This window comes from Homalodisca vitripennis, chromosome 1, assembly GCF_021130785.1.
Source record: "Homalodisca vitripennis isolate AUS2020 chromosome 1, UT_GWSS_2.1, whole genome shotgun sequence".
NCBI lineage: Eukaryota > Metazoa > Arthropoda > Insecta > Hemiptera > Cicadellidae > Homalodisca > Homalodisca vitripennis.
This window is the reverse complement of record NC_060207.1, coordinates 72,897,430-72,919,942: the sequence shown is the minus strand read 5'-3', so window position 1 is coordinate 72,919,942 and position 22,513 is coordinate 72,897,430. Positions and strand designations below refer to the sequence as shown.

Here is a 22,513-nt window from a genome sequence, read left to right as displayed (position 1 = left end):
TATAAAAAAAGTTTTTTACTTTTGTATAAAAAGTTAAGTTTTGACCTAATTTGTGTGTATACAGTATTTTTGAGATTTTTTATCTTTATACCATTATAAAGACCATATGATTCTAAATAAAACCCATGTGTAATATCTTATTCTAGAATTTTTAAAACATGGCATTATATGTATTAAAAAAATGTTGCCCGGTACCGACATTTTATAAACTGTACTTCATTTGTCAGAGTTTAGAAATTACTTAGTAATGATGTAGTTTTCCCAATAAATCTAATAAAACATTAATACAACACAAATAAATATGATTAGTAGATTTAGAAACAAATACTTGCTAACATATTTACATAAAAGTTTACATTTACTAAATAATAACCCTAATAATATTTACACTGAAAATTCACGTTTTTCGCTTGAACACAAATCAAATCATACATTACTTTTGTAAAGAAATACAGTAAAATACTGTATAAGTTACTATTTTATTTTGTATTTACTCAAATGCTTGGTTATCGGCACATAAACAACAAGAAAGGCCGTTACGCAACACGGTACTCGTCCGCTACGTCGCGTGACTGGAAGACAGAATCATCGTACAGGTACTTATCACAGCCCACGATTTTTGGACGAGTTTTTCCTATCAGAGGTAAAAATAAACTTCATTATACGTTCCTTCTTCCATAATGAATCGACAAATACTCGATGAGTCATACTTCCTATCTCCAAATCGTCTCCAAATAGACACACGAATGACCTGACATTTTCGAATAATGAAATGTTGTTCTTATAGTTTTAATTTAATTGATTGTCGTAATAACTTGTAAATTCCAAAATAGATTAAATAAAGTCAGTTGTTTTTAATACTGTAATTTATTTTGTCCCCGATAAGGAAAACTCGTCCAAAAATAGTGGCTTCTTGATAAGTACCCAAACAACGTAAGTTTCACAGATAAAATAGTAGAGAAAGAACATAAAACTCGTATTTATTGATAGTTTGGAACCTATTGAATACAGCCGTCTGATTATTTGGCTAAAATAATCTTGTACTATATAAAATATTATCAAAATACGAAATGTCAAAATTGGCGACTCTGGCACTTTATGCACTTATCGTACCGTCAAAATTAGGGACGCTGTGGCACTCAAAAGGGTTAAGAGTGATACACAGAAGTGATAAGCCTTTGCCTGAGTTAGTTTATTTCTAAATTTAATTATTATATTTTAGGTTTTTCACATATTCCCAGAAAAGGAATAAGAGAGTTAGCTCCGGACTTCTTGGAGGTCAAAGATGAGGCTTTGCCATTCTATTTCACCTGTTCACAAATCGATTAATAGGAGCTTGCTAAGTGTGATGGTGCTTCATGTTATTTATAGTATACAGGCCCATTCTCAACTTCATCATACTGGAGCAAAACACATTTCTAACATATTATCCAACAGACATCAATTAACAACACAATTAATAATAATGCCAACTTGCTCAAATAAGCTTACAAGGAGGTTCATATTCTGCTTTCATATTGGTTGGCAGCACCGCTGACAAAAAGTTTTCACATTAGTAAAAATAATTTTTTGTATAAATTGGTGTTTTTATCAACCTTTTTCAGCATAGTGTCAGTTAACTGTCTCTTGTCTGTAGGTTTAATGTGGTGAAAAAAATTGTATTTTGTAGCCAGATGAAGTTTTTAGCAAATCATCTTATAAACAGTTTATATCTGTTTTCTAAAATGAAAATCCTTTCGTCTCAAGGATCGTTTAAGATTTTAAAACATAAAGTGCCTATTTTGTCCTTGTTCTTCTAGCAAACGTGATCAGCTTTATGTTTCAACACACTTTGTTTCTTTAAACACTTTTAGCCATTGATTTATCTGAATCCGTAAACTATTCCCCTACAATACTGAAATAGAGTTGCAAATAGTTTGGATCATATCTGTTGCTTTTCCATTTAAAATTCTGCCATTATGTTATGTTGCTTCCCATGATGGCCCAAATACTAAGAATATTTTATTTGCCTTTAGGATTTGTACTAATCATTGACAATGTCAACACTGAAATATAATGTTACAAGTCATAAACAGGCTGAAGCCTAGTTACTATAAAATAAAATATAAAAAATACACATGTTGTTTTTAAATAAGATAGTTTAATGTAATTTCAGCAACAATATAACACAAGCAACTTAAGAGATTATTACAACTCAAAGAAAAATTAATTACTATATGCGAATTCCAGGATAGATCATTTACAATCTTTTCTAAAAGAATTGACAAATTTATCAACATGTGAATCTGAAACAGATTTAATAATAAATAAAATGTTATCTCTTTTCCTAATACAAGAAAAGCCATAGCAATTGAACGTTCTAAGTTTTTTAATATTTTAATTAAAGATTAAAATTGTTTATTGTGTACTTAAAGAATTTAATTGAATTGAATTGGCTAGACCTTGTATATACATTTTCATAAATATGGGCCTAAGGACTGAACCTCTGGGAACAGCTTCCACTTACAGATACTGCCATATAATTGCCTGTTGTTTTATTTGAATATAATTCAAAGTAGCATATAAAAATGTGACAAATCATAATTACTGTTCACTCATCCTGATTTAATTTATCAAAGATGGAGATAAGTAAGGTTACATTACAAGTAGAAACTGTTTAGAATAAAGTGCATTTTAATCTGAAATACTAAAAAGGTATTGTTAAAGAGATAAAATATCATTAAATATCTTTAGTTAGTTATAAAAATAAGAATTAGAACCACATTAAGAATTGAGCTAAATATGTTGGATTTACAATCAGATTTTTTTGGTGAATTAATTCCTTTGTATACTTAAAATATGGTTTTTTTTGTAGAATCCGAAATAGGTATTGGGAATTTACGTATAATAATAAATACTATATTATTATAGTATTTTATTATGTTTTGACTCACATTCTTGAATTTTTGTTACAGTTTAATCGTTCAGCTGAAGAATCTAGAGAAGCAAATAAATAAAATTAAGGTAAGTAAGTTTGTTTTATTCATAGTAAATGATTTAGGGTAATGAAAGTATATTTAAAAGAACCTTATTTAACAGAAATATTCATTTTATTAATCTTATAGTTTTAATATTATAATATTTGTTACTGAATTTTTATATGTTTTAGCAGCAGCAGAAGCAAGAAATCCTTGAAAAAGAGAAAGAATGGAGAATAGTAAGTAAAAAAACCTTTATTTTTGTTGCATATTTTTAATGTACTAAGATATATTAAGAGTAAATCTTTTTATAAATAAAAATGAATCACAAAATGTGTTGCTAATCTCGAGAATGGATAGATCAATTTGACTAATTCTTTTTTGAAATATTAGTTAAGTCCAAGGATGGCCTCAACGAGCCATTATTTTCCAGACTACTATCAGAAAAACAAGACTTTTATAACACAAAACCTATTGTATAGGATTATTAGGAACTTAGTGAGGATTTCCCTCTTATACCAGAAGTAGTTTTTCTTTTACTGGAGTAGCCTTCTGTTGTAAGACCTACAATATGTATATTGCCTTGATTAGAGTAATAAGGCAAACTCAGCTGTAGCATCAGAAATATCATTTATTCCAACCTGAAATGCTTCTATACTCACAAACTTGATACAAAACAATCAGTCCCTTAACCTTCTGATCCTTTTAACCATAATTTAGTATCTTTATTTTGTGTATGAAAAGCTCTAATAGTTGATGAACCTCCATCCAAAAACATAATAAGGGATTTTTATTTTTTACTCTTAGAACCCTTAGAATTCAAATTATTTAATCTCCACTGCATAAAATACAGGTTACACAAAATAAAATAAATCTAAGATAAATTATTTCTCGTTAATAGTCTATTAATTTATGAAAATATATATTTTGTCTAAAAAGCTTAATTATTTTGATGGTGGTTTTCATTATGATGGAATAAAATTATTTGAACTTAAAATCATGTATTGCACAATTACAGCACAAGATATAGTCAGTTAGTCCTTGGTATACCTAAATATTTGGCACCGTTCTCAATATTTAAAAATGTTGTCATTAGTCCAAATTTTGTAAAATGTTGGTTTAAATAGTTTATGAAACTGGGTTAGTTTACTCTTATTAATGGCCTGTCGTGGCCGTATCGTAATTGTGGCACTGTCTGTCTGTCCGTCTGTGCGATAACTCTTGATAAAAAGGTCCTAATTTTATATAAGCATGCTTGTTTGACCAGAAAGTCAAAGATAGTCTGTCTGTTTGTGTGTTAACTTTAAATAGAAAGGTCCTATATATTGGAAACCCAATACATATGTTCCTCCTGGTCCAAGGAAGAGCCTTATCGATTTTAAGGACAGCCCATCTGTTGGTCTCGCGGTCTGCTTAATGGCATAGAAAGGTTCTAGAGACTTGAAACATTGTACATATGTTCTTCTCGATTCAAGGATGAGCTCTATGGTTTTAGAATAAAACAATAAAAGGGTAGTCTGTCCTCTTTCGTTACGTTCTGTTAGATCTTACGGTACGCTGTTGTATCATTTTATTATTCAGTTAGGTTGTGGTACAAGATCCATCGTTCAACTTTGTTGAAGGTTACATGGTATTCTTAGCTTAAGATATGATGACTCTGTTATTTGATGCTCAGATAATGAGGAGGGGTTCCTGGGCCGACACACTATAAAAGTGCACAAGTATTGGGACATCCAGTCATAGAGACTAACTCAGTGTTGGCGCTCAGTCGTTGTGCTTGACAATCTTGTAGTCTTGAATCTGGCTGTCTCAGAGCAGCGGCATTGTCATTGCGGGTTCAGGTCAATCACATCCTATTACGGTAGTTTGATCAATCAAAAGGGTCAACATTTGTGCACTCCTGAACAATAACATTTTGATTTCATAATGATACAATAATTAATGTACAATTGCAATTTGTATTGGTAAGTTTGATTTATAATAGAATATAGTTAATATACGTGTTTGTACTTGTAGTCCCAGCTGGTTTCGAGTCACGGGGGAGTAGGGGCTCTAGCCTGGAGTAATGATGGCTGGTCGAGCACAGGCTATCACAGTGATGATGTAAGTATTCTCAAACACACATGTAATAATTATTGTTCTTCAGCAAACGTTGTATAAAGCAGAATTGAAATGAAGTTATCATTCATTCTTCAATCAAAATCTTACATCAAACTTGAAATTTGGAAAAAAAAATGAAAATAACAATTTTGTTCAAACAATTAATTGTTTTGTTCATATTGTTTAAAGAAAGTATTACAGTATATTGATTCTATTCTACTAACCATTCTCAATAAAACCACAAAACATACATAAATTTATTGGATTGGGATTTATTGTCTTCTCTAAAAGTATAAAATAAATACAATACTTAATACATATGGTTAAGAAAGCAAAAATCAATATATGGTAATGAACTTGCAAAGTAAAAACATTTGTCAACAGAACATCAAATACAAATATATCAAAACAATGCAAGCATATATATACCTTGGATTCATAGTAATGAGTAGAAGCAAAGACCATGAATTGAATAACACATACACACTCTTCAAAACATGTTTTAGACAACAGAGAAGGTGGGAGTTATCTTGTGAAAAGGTCTGAAAAATGTCATCAATAGAATGACTTAAAAACTTGGAAAATATAAATCAAAATTGTTCCAAATTATGTATCTCATCACCTCTGGCTACTAAATAACCAAAATACCTAATATTATTGTATTTGAATATGATAGAAGTCAATAACAATACAAAATTAGATGCTCAATATTTCAAACATGGCAGTAAGAGGGTTAATTGTAAGTTAATATGCAAATACTGTAACTTAAAACAAATTTTTAGTTAAAATAAAATACAAAAAGATATCTAAATGTAAAATTTATAAAAGAGTTTGTAGTTTTTTTCTGTGTATATTTCTAAAAGTATCACCAACCAAACAGTTTTATAATACTGTTAAATACAGTAAAACCCTGGTTAATTGAAATAAAGGATGGACAGCCATTTTGGATAACCAATTTTTTTGGTTAATTCAATTATATCTAAAAATAACTAGAATCTGTTGTGTAAGGGAAATGAAGTACAAACGATATCTGTAAATTATACTTTGGGAATGATAGCAGGAGATGACAAATAGCAGCTGCATGAGACGTCACAGTGCAGCGGCAAGTGGTGAGGGAATTAAAATGTTCTTGTGAGGGAAGAATCTCTGATCACACCGCATAACTCCACACACTCTACACAGAACCACCAGCTCAAAAACCAACCATGGTGTGTAGAGCCCTCCGAGAAGAAAATTTAAACCAACTCAAACTTCTTCTTTCAAATGAATCATGGGAGAACCTGGCTGAAGCCTCAACGGTCGAAGAGGCATACAACATTTTCAATAAAACCTTAACACAGGCTCTAAACACTGCATGTCCTAAAAAGAAAAATAGACCTAAAAAAAAGTACAAGCCAAAGCACTTTATTGATGAAGAAGCAATCATGCTCAAAAGAGACTATTTAACATCTCAAAGCCGATTTGAAGTAACAGGAAATCAAAATGATAAAGCAGAGGCAAACTTAAAGAAAAAGAGCTACGATCAAAGATTAAAATTCTTGAGACAGCAAGCAACCACCAACTATATAACCAGAGCTGAAAACAAGTCAAAGGCTGTATGGGAGGTGATAAACAATGCTCGAAACAAAAAGAAAAGCCCATCAGAGCTCAAATTCCACATAAATGGTGAAATAATAACAAGTCCAAAAATAATAGCAAACCAATTTAACATATATTTTGTAAATGTAGCAGAGGAGACTCTGCAAAAAATCCCAGCTTCCAAGAGGAAACCAATACATCCTGCAACCCATGAACCGACTGAAAATCTCAAAATCATTACAGACACAAGCACTAAAGAGGTCAGGGCCACTATCACTGAAATGAAAACTAAGAATTCAGCCGGCATTGATGAGATATCCACAAAAATACTGAAGTACTGTGCAGATGAACTCACATCTCCCCTTACCGTTATTTTCAACAGATCATTCCGAGAAGGGAGGTTTCCCTTAGAACTAAAGGTCTCAAAAATCTATCCAAAATTCAAAAATGGTGAAAAAACACAAATTAGCAATAACAGGCCCATTTCCCTTATCTCAACATTTTCAAAAGTGTGTGAAAAAATTGTCCTAAAGAGACTTCTAGACCACTGTGCTAGAAACAACCTGCTTACCGACAACCAGCATGGCTTCTCTATAGGAAAATCAACCACCACAGCCATAATAAAGCTAATTGAAACCGTAGTAGACAACTTAGAAACAGGAAAACTAACAACCGCTATACTACTTGACTTGAGTAAGGCCTTCGACTGCCTCAGTCACAGTCTTATCATGAATAAATTAGGACACTGGGAGTGAGTGACACTGCAAAAAATTGGTTTAAAAGCTACTTAGAGGGACGACAACAACTCGTTGAACTGAAACATACACACAGAGGAATCACAGAAGAAATAAGATCAACGCCTCTTCCAGTTCAAAGAGGCGTGCCTCAAGGATCGGTTCTAGGACCAGCACTCTTCATCTTGTTTGTAAATGACTTGCCTCACTATGTGGGAGAATTTTGCCTACCTCTCATGTACGCGGACGATACAACCGTGCTACTTAAAGGACAAACCGCAGACGACCTGGCAGTATCATCCTACGTTGCCCTCAACATGGCATACCAATACTGCAATGGGAATGATCTGGTCGCAAACCCGACTAAAACCAGCCAGATAGCATTTGGAAGAAGAGCGACCGAAGTTCAGATCATCCCAGATGTACGCTTGGAGACACATGTTAAGTTCTTAGGCTTTACTATAGATGAAAACATCTCTTGGACCCCACACATAGACAATCGGAGTAAAAGACTAAATACTAGCCTATACATGATAAAACAAATAATATCTCTTAGCAACTTAGAAACAGCTAAAACAGCTTATTTTTATCTATTTGAATCACATGTAAGATATGGTCTTTCTGTATGGGGTAGTACATCAAAACTCAACCTAAAAAGAATCCTGACACTCCAAAAGAAATGTATTAGGGCCCTTGCCGGCCTACACCACCTGGATAGCTGCAGAGATGCATTCAGAGCACATAAAATCATGAATGTTGTCTCACTCTACATCCAAGATGTAGTGATGTACGTAGATGGAAAAGATCTGCCAAGGAACAAGGACACTCACCATCACAACACCAGAAACGGTGAGCTTTAAATCCTGCCAGCACACCACCTAACGCTATTTGAAACTAAACCATCCTACATCGGCAGAAAAATTCACAATTCACTGCCTCAAGAAATGCACACCAAGAGAGGGAACTCGCTGAGATCGGCACTAAAAGCATGGCTCCTGGACCGACCATTTTACAAACTCGAAGAATTCTACAGTGAAACTCTCATCTAAAACTTGAAGCTTGAAGACTCAAAACTCACATTATTATAAAAGACACTATTTGTAATCTCAATGATTGTAAATAAAGATGATTCTGATTCTGATTCTGAATTGGAAGTTAAATCATTTCGAGGGTATATTATTTGCCAAGCCTATCACTACAGTCATGCATCACACGTGCACGCCCCCTCTCTTCTGCTCAAAGATTGTTGGCACAGTGTCTGCCGTTGAATATAACCTATTTTGCTGAGTTATTTGATACATGATATCACTCCTAGAACATTTTTGGTTTCGGTTAACCCAAGTTTGGTTAACCGGAGCTATACTGCATACTAAAAATTAAAAATTGTGTGGTTACAGGAGGATTCTTTTGACATCGCCCACAACATGCGGGAGCTGGAACTGACTCTGCAAGGGGAGTTGGAAGAAGACGATGGGAAAATGTGGCCACACGTCGATGAAGCCAACAAGTAACTGTGTAGCGACCACAAAACTCATGCTAATATTACCATTTTATCAGTTTTATTGATATTCCTACCGGGTTGAATTCAATCTATTGACTGACGCATACCCTTGTTCATTCCTTAGAGCACAATAACTTTCCTTCAGTCACACTACTTTGAACAGATTTTTATCATCCTTTTTTAGAAAAAGGAACAATTTTATACCTATATTACTTATTTCCTATTGAAAAATGAAAGAAATTAGAAGTAGGAAATTGAGATTTGTGTATTTTTATAACTAGGATTTGAGTAGTGTATTTATAGATACACAGGATATCTGTATATTAATTTTGTACTAAAATGGAAGTTTCTTAACCCTCTCTATGTGTCGTGTTTAATGTCCTGTTGTATGATTTAATTGTCTGATTTGAGTTATTTTGTATTTAAATGGGTTTATATATACCTTTAGCCAGCAATCTGAAAAACATTGCTGTGCTGGCAACAATTATATAAGTTTGAATAATTTTATCAATCAGACATATGATATACTATAATTTAACACACATTCTGTACTCTAAGTTCATGAATAAAGTCTGTATTAATTTGAAATAGTAATTACACGTACATACATTTTTCATGTATATGACAAAACTATTTCTTGTTCTTCTCTTGTATCAAGTAATATTAATTAAAGTGATTCTTTTTATGCAATTAAAAACACATCACATTGTTGTGTTCTCAAGAATGTACTTGCTTGTTTTCAATCCTTAAAAAATGTAATTAGAATAATTTTTGATCATGGTTTTTGAATTTATGTTTAGAAGAAAGTAAAAAGTGTTACTGGCTTTTCCAGTAACGTTAACATTAAACTTTTAGAGTGTTTATAGTCTTGGTATTGTGTAAGGTTGAGTGAGTATTTAATAAAAAGAGAGAGGGTTAAGGATTCCATAACTTTGTAGTTTATCATTTTGGTGCTAATTAGGTTGGGCCAAGTTATTTTTATTATTCTATAGAATTCAAATTTTGGGTGAAATGAATGATAATCCATTATGATCAGATAACAATAATCCTTACAGTGCATTCACTGTACTGTATCTGTGAAGTTATTCTGCTCTCGATGTCCACATAGTCATTTGGGCAGTGCCTCTTATATTACCGATACTGATACTTGTCAGTAGTGCAATATTTTGCGAATATTCTTGAAATAATACGAGCATGTATTGTTTTATTGACTGTTTTTCTTGTTGTCTGTGTTACCTAGTTGTGTTTTCAATTGTGTCATTAATAATTTATACCAGCTTGTTTTTGAAATATTATTTATTGTATTATGAATCATAATTATCATATAGTTAATTGTATAATGTTTGCTTGTATTCAGAGTTTATATAAATTATCGTATATAATGTTAAGGATAGTATTGTTTTGTTGATATTGTTTGTAAGTAGTGGATACTTACTGGATTGTGGGCCCGATACCTAAGTGTATGTTATTGTTTTTAACTAGCAATATCGCAGTATATACATGGATATTTGTATATATTATATACAGTATGTGATTGGTTTGTTACGATGTCGATGTGTCCGCCCGGGACGGAACCCTGTGCCAATCATGTGTCTTCAAGTGACAGGCCTAGCCTTGTATCATATTACATGATGTAACTCTCCGTTTTTGACCCACTTATATTTGCAGCTACCTCCTTGGATATTTAATGAGATTGTGCTATTCTAATGGTATAACCTCATTGAATTAGTTGGTTAAATTCCTACTGTGTGTATTGATTTAATTTCATCACTATCCCCTGAAGTTAATGTTTTTATGTTCTAATAATCTTATTTGAGTTCACTATTTCTTTCACAATTAAATTAAATTTTTAAAGTTTGTTTAAATGTTTCTAATGTATTATTGAAAATTACACTTTTGATATTAATGTAAATTATATTAATTATTGTTGTGATATATTTTGTTTTTTTAAGTTGAAAATTAATACTTTAATTGTAATTGTGTTATTCTGTTAATTGTAAACTTTACATATCTTGTAAATATTGCAGACTTATCACCTTATATTTTAGACCCAACATTTTGTGTAAAACAAGTTTTCAACATTTTGTGTAAAACAAGTTTATTCTGTAAGTTTCTATGGAGTAGGCTTACCTTTGCCAATTTGGAAGATTATTACTCATCTTCTTTACATACTGACAATAGCATCAATAATTAACTAAATATGTGCAATGCCAGATGAGTCTAGAGCTCTAAAATTAACTCTGTGAAGTTTACAGCTTCATTCATGTTTGAGATAGTTTGTATGGGATAAATCTCGTTTTGATAGAGAGTTTTAATAAACACAGTTCTATTGAATTTTTGTATTTAATGCTATATTTTGGTACTAATTAGAATGATCAATACTAGGGGAATATAGGCAGAAATTATCAACCCCCTCCCAATAATGCAAGTAAGTATTAAGTACTGGAATCAGCTTTAGACAGTTCTGTGCTTCCAGTTTTATCTACTTTATCAAGTATCTGCTCTGATACTAATTGCAAATAAAACAATAACAATTATTGAATCATCCATTATTTGGAACCCAGTAATACAATGACACAATGAATTATGTTTATTTTCATTATCACTTGAGTCTTGGTAAACAAACGTATTGTTCTAATACTTAACTAAAGAAACAGAATCAACTAAAAATAAATTCTATAGTTTTTAAAATTTGCTAATACAAGTTTAAGTTTAGGGAAAAAAGTAACCCTTAGTATAATACAATTATTCTTATTAACATATTTTCATCCCGGAATAACAAACTTAACTTGCTATCTCTAATTTGTACCCAGTTAATTATTTGTTAAATTCAAAATTAAGTTTTTACCTGTGAAAGGTGAAGTTACATTACACGCCACATCAGATACCCAAAATATTCTAAAAGAAGATACAGTTTTTTGTAATGCTCATAAAATATGCCATATTGATAACAAGACAATAATTTTTTATGGTGAAATGTTAAATATCCTAAATAAAAGGTACATTTCAAAATTTTACAAAGTTTAAAGTTTGATGTATTAAATCAAGTAGATAAATCTTCGGAAATTGAAAAGTTAATGTTATTTCTCGAATAATTTATGTTGAAAAAGTAATTATCACTTGCTAGGTTTTTCAATCACTGTTAAAGGTTACATTCCCTATCTAGTAGTCAACTGTGAGGGAAATATACATAAGCTATGAGTAAGCAGGTAGTTTTTTTGGAAAGCAATTAAAATCGATTTCGAATGTTAAATACAAATTCACACAGTTTTTTTAACCTTATTATAGGCATTTATTAGATGTAAATTATTATGTAATTACTTTTACTTTAAAAACTAAATGGTTCATGTATCACCCTTTTTATTATTCATTTTTAGATTTTTTTGCCATTGATTAAGGGTTTGAAATAATTCAGAATTGTTTCATTTTACCATTGAATTGAGAAGGTTCATCAGGTGTATTAATGAAACATTATCTCAGAAGTTTCCCTCAATGATAAGTAATACTTAACTGTGCTAAATTCATGGTATATAATTTCAATTTTGTTTATATTTTTGAAAGCAATGCTTTATCAAGTGATGTATATAAAACGCCAATGGTTGGTGTACGGAGGTGGCTGTACAGTATAAGTGGGCCAGCTTCTAGACTAGTCTACATAGTTGTATGCAGTTTATGTTATCACAGATACTGCACTGCATGAGTCTGACTCACTCTGTCAAATACTGTACTGAACGTTGCTGTCTAAATCTATGTATTTTTATAAAATAGTTTTCTAAACCCAAATGGACAGAACAATTCAGAATGTTTGTATGGTTTATTAATTTTTCCATATAGACCTGGATTTTGGAAGAAGATGAATTTCTTCCAGTTTTATTGGAAGCTGATGTGCCTCGCTTATATCGTAGGGTGTTGTTTTACAATGTTCGTTTTGGTAGATTATTTAATTTTTTTACTTCCTCAGTGGACAGACACATGTTTCAATAGCTGAGTTAATGTTTCTAAGCCTTCACCAGTTGCTAAGTCGTTTTGTATTGTAGATATTTATTTTCTTATTGGCCATGTAATCCTGTAGCCCACATGTTAACTGCATGTATAAGTGATTTTGGGACTTTGTTATTTTATACCACAATTCTCTGTATTATAGCCATGAAATGTAAGATTCCTAAATTTGTCAAGCCTACAAAAATGTGAGGCTTCAATTTTATATATTACATAATAGTTTGATTTATAAAACTAATTATATAATTAATATAACAATGTTAATGAATAGTGGTATTATTGGCTTGATTAAAAAAGTGTACATTTAAATACAAATTATAAATTTTGACAATTCATTTTATTATTTTAATTATTTATTTAGTAGAAAGTTATGGATACAGAATTTGAGCATTTTGAAAAATGACTAACAAGATTTACTAAAATATAGTTTTACTTATTTATCGCAATGATAGTGTAATCTACTTTAAACTATTTTTGTAGTAAAAACAACAGTGCCTGCCGTAGGGTAAATAAATGGTGTCCATAAACCTCTCCAAGTAGATTTATTATTTGTAATAAATTTAATTTCAATTTAGTCACATAAAACAATTGATATCGGTCACCAATTGAACAGTTATAATATAATATAAATTAATCATCTATAGTCTGTGTAGAACCGGTCTATTGTTGTTTTTAAAAGCCTTTTGTGAAAGTTGACACAGTCAGAATGATGTATCTAAATAGTTGCTAAATACTTGCTATGTAAAGGATTAATAGACAAGTTGGGAAGTCAATCATTTAAGATATTTTTTATGTGAATTTTTCCTTTTATGTTGATGAGTACTTTGTATTGTTTCACAAAATTATAAACGTTGGTAATTAAAAGTTCGTCACAAAATATTAAAAATTCTGTGAGAAATGATGTTGTCTAGACAACCCAGGTCATTTTGAGGATTGGTAAACTGCAAGATATCCTTAACAGCGAAAAGTTTATACCTCAGTCCCACAAGTAATATAAACCCCAATTTGAAACAAAGTGAACACAAAATGTACCACATTTTTAGTCAAGTCAATTTTTGGATATTTTCTACTGTAAAACTTATTTATAGTTATACACTTTCCTAATGATGGAGTAATTTTGTTTTTTAAAGTCATAATCGTGTATCTTTAGAATAATATTTTAGATATTGGATTTTATTTTAAATTAAATATTACATAATACATAATTACTGTGCATTTTTCTATCATGTATAAATTTATGAATGTGTTGTTTATATCGACTTTACATTATGTACATCATGAAAAATTGTAATGTTACATTTGACTTTGTAAAGATCGTGTAATAATAATATCTACATACATATATATTTATTAGTGTTCATATTTAGACTGTAAGGTATAATTATAAATGATTTTGATACGTTTCAAACAGCTATTGAAACATGTGTGGGCTTGTCACGTGGGAACTGTTATCGGTTGTCAATACAATTTGTAAATGGATGAATAAAACCAAAGTTAATTTATGATATTCAGTCTAGTTTTAAAATGTTTGGCACGAATACAAAGTATTTTTGTAGAATATTTATGTTCCATTGGCTCATTGGAAGATTTGTGATGTAAGATTGCAAGCGTACACAACACTTCACTGTAAATAAGATTATAATACGGAACACGATTACAGTTAGTCTAGTGTATAACAATCAAAAGTGTATCTAAATTGTAATTGTGTCAGTGTTGCGATCCGCAGCTGAACCTGTATCATATTACAGTGTTATACATAAGGTACATGTTAAACATGTTGATGTCAATAATATATTTTTAAGTTCTTTTATTTGGAACTTTTTTATCAGACTTGCAGTTGTTGGCAATCTCCGTTTTGGGAGGGTGACAATGTGTATTGGCTGGTGAGGTAGCATCTGTACTCAGGGGATCAAATCAGTATATGAGCGGCCGAACGCTTGCTGTACGCTTTCATTAGAGGCTTCCAGTTTTATTGCATTTTTTTATTGTGTCGGTTAATTTGATGCGGATGAAAGCAATAATCTGTTTAGAAAATAGTTACGCTACATATGTTGTATCTTACTCTAATCAATTGCCTTAATAAAAAGTAATATTTGATTTTTGTCTAATCAGTTAACTGTAACTTGCAGTAATAAAGTGTTGAAACATTTTAGTCTCTTGGTGTTCCCTCGAACTCCTGGAGTCCAATCCTGTGTCTCGTCTTTCTATCCTATCTTTTTTTGTGTTTTGTCTGTGTGTTGCGAGCTTGAGGTTTGCCACTTTTTTGGTCTCCAAAGTCAACTATATTAATTAATAATAATATCTAGTGTGTTATGTATACCGAACTCATGTTGCACATGTAATGTTACAACAGATTATATTAATCACTCGTGTAATATTTGGTGGTTAGGGGAGTACATATTCTATTGTATGAAGGATATAACATTGCATGGTCAATGCTAGTTTATTTTAACACATGTTGTAAAATGACTGATAAAATGCTCTTATGCTTATCTGTGTTTTTTATTTCATTTCCTCTGTAATCTCTTGTTACTCTGTGTTCCCATTTGTATAAATTATATCAGTTTTGTTATACAATATTTAAGCATGGTTTTCTGCCATAATTGTACACTGAATATAATTTGTGTTCTTTATTCAAAATTAATAAGAATAAATACCTCATTGTGTGTCAATCTGATGAGACAGAATGTGATATGTTAAGAAATTAAAGACCATAAGGTGAGTTTCCAACACTTGATAAATGAGTCATGTATGAAAGGTAAGTACAGTTTTAGTAAAAATAAATAAAATAGGGTTGTACAAAAATGTTATATTGAATAAATAGTATATACATACAAGTATTCCTTACCCCTTCAGGGATATTTGCAATTCTGGAACGTGAGTATTTCTCATGTGTTTATGAGTGAGGATATAAGAACCAAACATATCCAAAATAGTTAAACATTTGTTTTATTTGAAAATTTAAATTGTGCAAGTAACTAAAGAGGTATAATAGTAAAAATAAGTATATTGAATGCAGGAACAACACAAAATGACTTATTAGCAGTAAATTAATGTGACTAGACGCGGCTAGTTCTTGGTGCCAATTTCTACTAATAATTATTGTCCATGCAGAAAATAAGCTCCTCGGTCATTGAGGTTTTTAGAATTAGTCAACTATTTTTAAATGGGAAACTGTGAACAGTAATCATAGGGACAGGTGGCTACTGCTATCTTTCATATTACCGGTGCTATCAGAAAATGTTTCGCATGTTGTGTTTCTTTTGTACTCACTCTTAATTTATTCTAAGTGCTATAGCACACACATTTGTTTTCTGTTATTTATGTTTTTATAAAAAATACAACCACAAGAATAATAAAATAGCATGTTCATGAAAGGAGACTTCACCTACAACAGCATATACTTTCATCTTAGTGTGTTTCACTCCAAACATAAAGTTAATAAATTCAAACAAAAACTAATCTTATGCAATTCAGTAGGAAAAACTTTATTTTAAGTCAGGATATAAATCAGTCATAGAGGACATGGTTGTAAAATCAAATATGCAATAAAGTTTGCCATAAAGAGTTTTACAAAGATTCTATTTTATTATATTTAAATAATAATAGGAACCATAAAAAATAATCAAGTAAGAAAATAATTTTAGCAAAGAAGCAATGTCAAAGCTCGCAGTCTGTGATAATGAAGCCATAGTAATTACTGTTTAGGCATATTGATCTTTATTTAGTTAACCCTCAGCTAATCCCAATACACTTCTACCCCTTCAACTCACCTGTATAAACAGATGTTATTATTAACAGCAGTTTTGGTTTAACAGTTCTTAACCGAAGATGTAACACAGAAATATTTTAAGAATTTATGTTAACAGTGTCTCAAAAAATGGAGTGAACAAATAAACTTGGATGATAGTCAAGCACCTGTAGCTTCCACATGATAGATGGCCTGATAGTGACCTTTTGAGCAGAAATATTGTCCTTTTATACTAAGTCTTTTGCAGTCAGACTGGAACTTAGACAATTAGATTGTCTTCTGTGCAGCGAATTCTGTAGTTTGTTCATTCTATGTGTGATGAATATTTTTTATCGCATGATTCGTGAGATAAACATCAAACATCTTTTGTGGCCTTTTATAACTTTAGTGCCAACAGTGGAAGGTGGCTATTAAACATATTTTGTATGGTTATATCAGATGAGAACATTATTTGGTACTTTAGGTAATGATTGTTGTCTTCCTCAGTAGGAGGTTATGGAGATATTGCATCACTTTCTAAAGCTTATAGGCCTTTAGAATTCTCTTAATCTATATAGCTAAAGCTTACACTAAGGTACCATGGGATAGATCCACCTGTCTTTAATAGAATAGGTCACGAAATGGTGGTTCTTATCTTAGAAGGAGTAGTTAAATTATCGAGGTTTTTAATCTATAGTGCCATCATCAGCTCCACACAGAGCTACTCCCATAGAGCCAGCTTCTGAATGTTCTTGGTCTCACAACTCAGCTCCATTAGCATACACCTATGTTAGATTGACCTCTCAGATCTTCATGCCCAAATCCTTTATTATGACATTCTAATCATGGAACTAACTTCGAGAGATAGTTAAATGTATCTGATTAAACAAAACAGCTTCTTTTATTTGTATGTCCTTTATCATTGAAGATTATTGGAGCAATTTAAACTACACTTACCAATAAGCTAACATTTCAAATAATAACTTTAGTTTTAGGACTGATATAATAATTAATGAAAGTATTATTTGAATATCCATATAGTTAGATTTACTGGTAATTCATATTGTTATATCCCTATCTACTATGTTGTAATGAATAGCATATGGTGGAAGCAGCTTAAAAGGTGTTAAACAGCATTAACATTAAAAGATAGAAGCAGCCAAGAGGATGTTCTCCTCATTTAGAATGTTTTGTTGATTCAAAAGAGAGCCTTAAGAGCTATGATAATGTTTCACAGTAGACATCTTGTAATTCATTATTTGGTATCCATACAAATTTAACTGTTGTTAATTTTTTATATTTGATATTGCTGTTCATAATATTAACAATAGAATCTTTTAGTTAAATTAGAGGTACATTATTATCATACAAGAACTAGTACCAATTTTGAGTTACAATATCATAGACTAAGTATAACAAATAATAGTCATATTTTTCTAGGTATTAGAGTACTAAACCATTTATCTCATAACTTTTATAAATGACTAATTAACAATCCATTGTATTCTGTTAAATTTTTTTGAATGTGTCGTCCACAATGTAGAATAATTTAACCTACAACGATGTTGCCAGTTGTAACAGGTAATAACTAGTGATAGGAAAATCGATTGAGTGCTCATTACTGCTCATTTTTAATTATCATCTAGAATCCTTTACCTTCACAATTTAAATTGACACATGTTCACACGCAACAGAACATAGCATAAATTAATAATAAAATAAAAACATGTAGAGTAATTAAGCACCGAAGATCAAAACGAATGTAAACAACCAGAATGAAGTAATATGTTATCGCGTTGTCATATTGAGAACCAGCTGATATGACAAGGTGATATGATGCGTCTCGTACTATAGTGGCTCTTAACTATTTTTAGTGCAAACAAGCTTGTATAAATCTTCATAAAAACTCTGTATGTTCATCCCATGAAAGCCAATTGTCTAAAACCATCCCATAAGGTTTTATTGACTTCACAAGTTGTAAGTTAAATAGAGCAGATGCTTGATCCTTCCTCCATTCTAGTCAGCTGTTTGTCTCATTAAAAACAAGGTCTTTATTTATACAAAAGTCTTTTGCCATGGTAACTGAAATAAAATTGTAATTTTCAAAACTTGGGACAAGACTTGTTGGCAGGTAAAACTGTTATGCAGAGCCGTGATGCGCTATGGGTCTGAGAGACGTTCACACCTCCTTCTACTGGAATCATCCAAACAAAATGTACCCCCAATTGTTGTAGGCATTTTACGTGTGAATTTGCAACTAGGAAAGTGTAATGTATTGAATTACAATAATAATTTTAATAATAATTATTATAACATATTATAAATTGTTACTGGCAAGTTTAAAGCCACAGCCAAAGACCAACTGTATGATCTATGATGCTGTGACGTCATATGGGGTGATTAGTTTGAATAATGCCATTGGCTGTTCTCATCACGCCACCAATGTACCACTACCACTTCCAGTGTCTGCCCTTGCCTCTCTCTCTGTTACCCTCCAACCTTAACCGAGCACAGTCGATGATGTAACTAATTCAGTCTTTTATTCCGATTCCCCGTAAACCCGTACACAACAATTGGCGACGAGGTAATTAATGCGATCCTGCGAGTGCAATGCAACCTGTTCGATTGTGCGTAAATAATTTCTCCGAAATTATAGTGGGAGGAAAGTGTGTCTGTAGTTTGGCGTCACGTGGACTCAAAATCGGTACATTTTGATGTTGGAAGACAAGGTCGTAAATTAGAACATTTCGTCTTTTATTTAGTGAAACAGTAAAATGGCGGGAATTATTGGCGGAATTTGGTGACTTCGACAACAGTGCAGAAACTTGGAAATTAATTGTTGAACGATTTGAATTAATTCCTTGACTGTAAACTGTATTAGTGGACGACAAAAATGTTAGTACGTTTTACTAACAGTCGTGGTGTGAAAATAACAGTTTGTTACGAGTTTTATGTACGCCGGAAAAACCTTCGAGTGAAAAAGGTTCGATGAATTAGGTGAAGTTAATTCAGGACCATTTGTACGTAAGCCATCATTCATAGCTGAAAGGTACAAATTCAGCAAAAGGAATCAACAGGAAGGGAATCAGTCGCAGAGTACATCGCCAGCCTCAAGAAATTTGGTCTGACAATGCGAGTTTGGCGCATCTCAACGACTATCTAGAGACAGACTGGTGAGCGGCATCAGGAGTGTGTCGACCAAGCAGATGTTGGGAGAGACCACCCTAACCTTCGACCAGTGCTGTGAAAATACGTTATGCTCAGTGGAAGCGGCGGAGAAGACGGCGGCATTGACAGTGAACGGCGGCAGCCGGGTCCAGCGGATGGCAGCGATCACCACCACATTCATAGCTGAAAGGCAACGCGGTGGCAGCGCGAGCTACAACGCAAGGCACGGAAGTCAAGGTGCAGTGTACGTGCTGTGGGCAGTGTGGTCACTAAGGAAGCAGTGCAAATTGTTTGGTGTTGTGTGTCACAAATGTGGTAAAAGAAATCACATATCTAAAGTATGTCGATCTACTGAAATTAGTAAGTTTACCAGACAATCAGCTTTCGAAAGTAAGAAGTATATCTTATCAGGCTAATTTTCAAAACAAGAAAAAACAGATTATAAGAAACATAATTTGTAAATGATAGATCAGAACTGTCAGATTCAAATAATTCTAAGAATTATGTTCAGAGTGCCATGAAAATCTTGAGAGTTATCGGCGAGGACATACAGAATTGTAAATGAAACTCCAGCGTAAAAGAATTAGAGTTGACCCAATTAAGATTAAAGTCCGGCAGTGCAGGTCGAGAAACCAACGCAAGTTGATACTGGAGCTAGTGTCACAGTGTGTAGTGAGGAGTGTGGTCACTATGAAAATAAATTGTTTGGTGTTGTGTGTAAAATTGTGGTAAAACACAACTTTGAGTTCGTACACTAATGAACCTATTATACCTGTGGGCAAAGTTAATGTTGATGTTTGCTAAGATAATACATAAATGCTTAGATTTGAAAGTGATTAGAAAGGTTCATATCCTTTATCAGTCTAATTTTCAATACAAGAAAAACATTTCGTTATAAAAACATAACTTTTGTTATAAACAGACTATAGTTCAAGGCTAACTGTCGAGACAATGACGTCCGAGCTAACTAATCAATTTCCAGAAGTGTTCACTGAGAAATCTAGGTCAGTATACAGGCGAACCCAGTAAAAACCTAAATCTAAAGGAAAATGCTAGACCTAGGTTAAGCCAAGACGATTGACCATTCTCATTGAAAAGTAAGGTAGAAAAAGAACTACAACGCTTAGTTGACTGGAACAAGTGTTAATTTAGTAAGCAGCTCGGAATGGGGAACGCCCATTAGTGTACCAGTATTAAAAAAGAACGGTTGAAAATTAGGCTATGTGAGACTTTAAAGTTACTCTAAATCAGTACTAGAAGTAGACAAGTACCCTATACCTAGAATAAATAGATTTATTTGCAAATTTACAGCATGTGAGAACGTTTCTCCTTTAAAATGAGTCTTAGTCAAAGCCTATTTGCAATTAAAGTTAGATAGTGAGTCACAGAAATTTATGTACAATTAGCAGCACTTTAAGGGTCATTTTCTCATATTGTAGAATGCCTTATGGCTAATCTCATCAGCCCCAGGCATATTCAAAGAGTTACTAGAACAATCTTTGCATAATTTAGAGGACATATCAGTGTTCATGGATGATATTCTTATCACCGCACCTAATAACGAAACTCATGTAAGTAGTTGCAAGAGGTTTGTAATAACGGCCTCATTGAAAAAGGATTTAAGGTAAAGAAAGATAAATGTACATTCTTTGTAGAACAAACTCGAGTATCTTGGTTTTAGTATCGATAAAGATGGGGACTGCATAACCTCTGAATCTAAAGTATTAAAGCTATAAATCAAGCACCTGTACCTAATCTGTCACTCAAGTCAGGGCTTTATATTGGCTTGGTTAATTATTATATGTGGAAAGTTTATCAAAGTTTGTCAATACAATCTTGAAGTCGTTGTACATCTTGCAAAATTTACGTGCCATTTGATTTTGATGAAAAATGTCTCAAAATAGATTTACAGTACGTCAAGCGCTATATCGGCAATCAAACCGAGCGGACTATGGCGGGGACGGGTATGGATTGTCACAGATTATAACAATTAGACATCCGCATAAGGGTCGCTGTCTGAATATTTAGAATGTCCCTGTTCTCCCTCACAGTTCGAGTCTTTCACTGTTGTTAGAAGTGGACCAGGTTGTTTAAGTGCGTTATTCACAATTCATTAGTTTAGTTAGTAGTGATGTGAAGGGCCATAAACTGTTAGGGCAGTGTCGGTGATGGATGATATTCTTCAGACTAAGTTACGGCTAACCTAAAACGAATGTATCTGAAAAAAGTTAAATCTAAAATTAAACTTCAGTTCATTCAGAAAAACTTTCCCGCTGGTGAAAAAGTTTTACCGACTAAAGAAAGAAATCCTCAATACAACTTTTTTGTAGACACAAATCGAGTAATTTTTTTATTTTATCGATAAAAGTAATGGACATACCTGAATCTTAATACATCCATTAAAGCTATGGCATAAACAGGAAAACCTAGATCTGCGAAGGGCTTTCATTGGATTTTATTTGTACAGGAAAGTTTATCACCATAATTTTGTCAACAATCATTGAGTCCGTTGTGGATCAATTGTTAAAAAAGAGTCAATGTTGATTTGGTTGATGCAACGGCAGGGCCGAACCTTCAGCGCGCGTACTGTAGCCATGTCAAGGATGTTTTGACTAAAGCACAGTTTTGGCGCATTATGATTCAAAGTTGCCTGTAAAACTAGCAGTAGACGCAAGCTCGGACAGGGGCTGGGCTGCGTACTTAGTATCATAACCCCTGAAGGCGTTGAGAAACCTATTGCATACCA

General features: G+C 32.4%; 1 protein-coding gene across 2 annotated transcripts in view; it reads left to right on the top strand.

The window, feature by feature from the left end:
- The window catches only part of LOC124364512 (roquin-1), a 76,715-nt gene extending 61,354 nt beyond the window's left edge, over window positions 1–15,361 (top strand). The window contains exons 15-18 of one of the 2 annotated variants that reach the window (XM_046820068.1): window positions 2,955–3,003; window positions 3,152–3,196; window positions 4,974–5,060; window positions 8,767–15,361. In XM_046820068.1, the coding sequence (XP_046676024.1) occupies window positions 2,955–3,003; window positions 3,152–3,196; window positions 4,974–5,060; window positions 8,767–8,880 (295 nt within the window). In that variant the 3' untranslated portion in view covers window positions 8,881–15,361. Of the gene's footprint in view, window positions 1–2,954; window positions 3,004–3,148; window positions 3,197–4,973; window positions 5,061–8,766 lie in introns of both variants that reach the window. The other variant, XM_046820059.1, reaches the window with a different exon arrangement.
- Window positions 15,362–22,513: the final 7,152 nt, after the last annotated feature.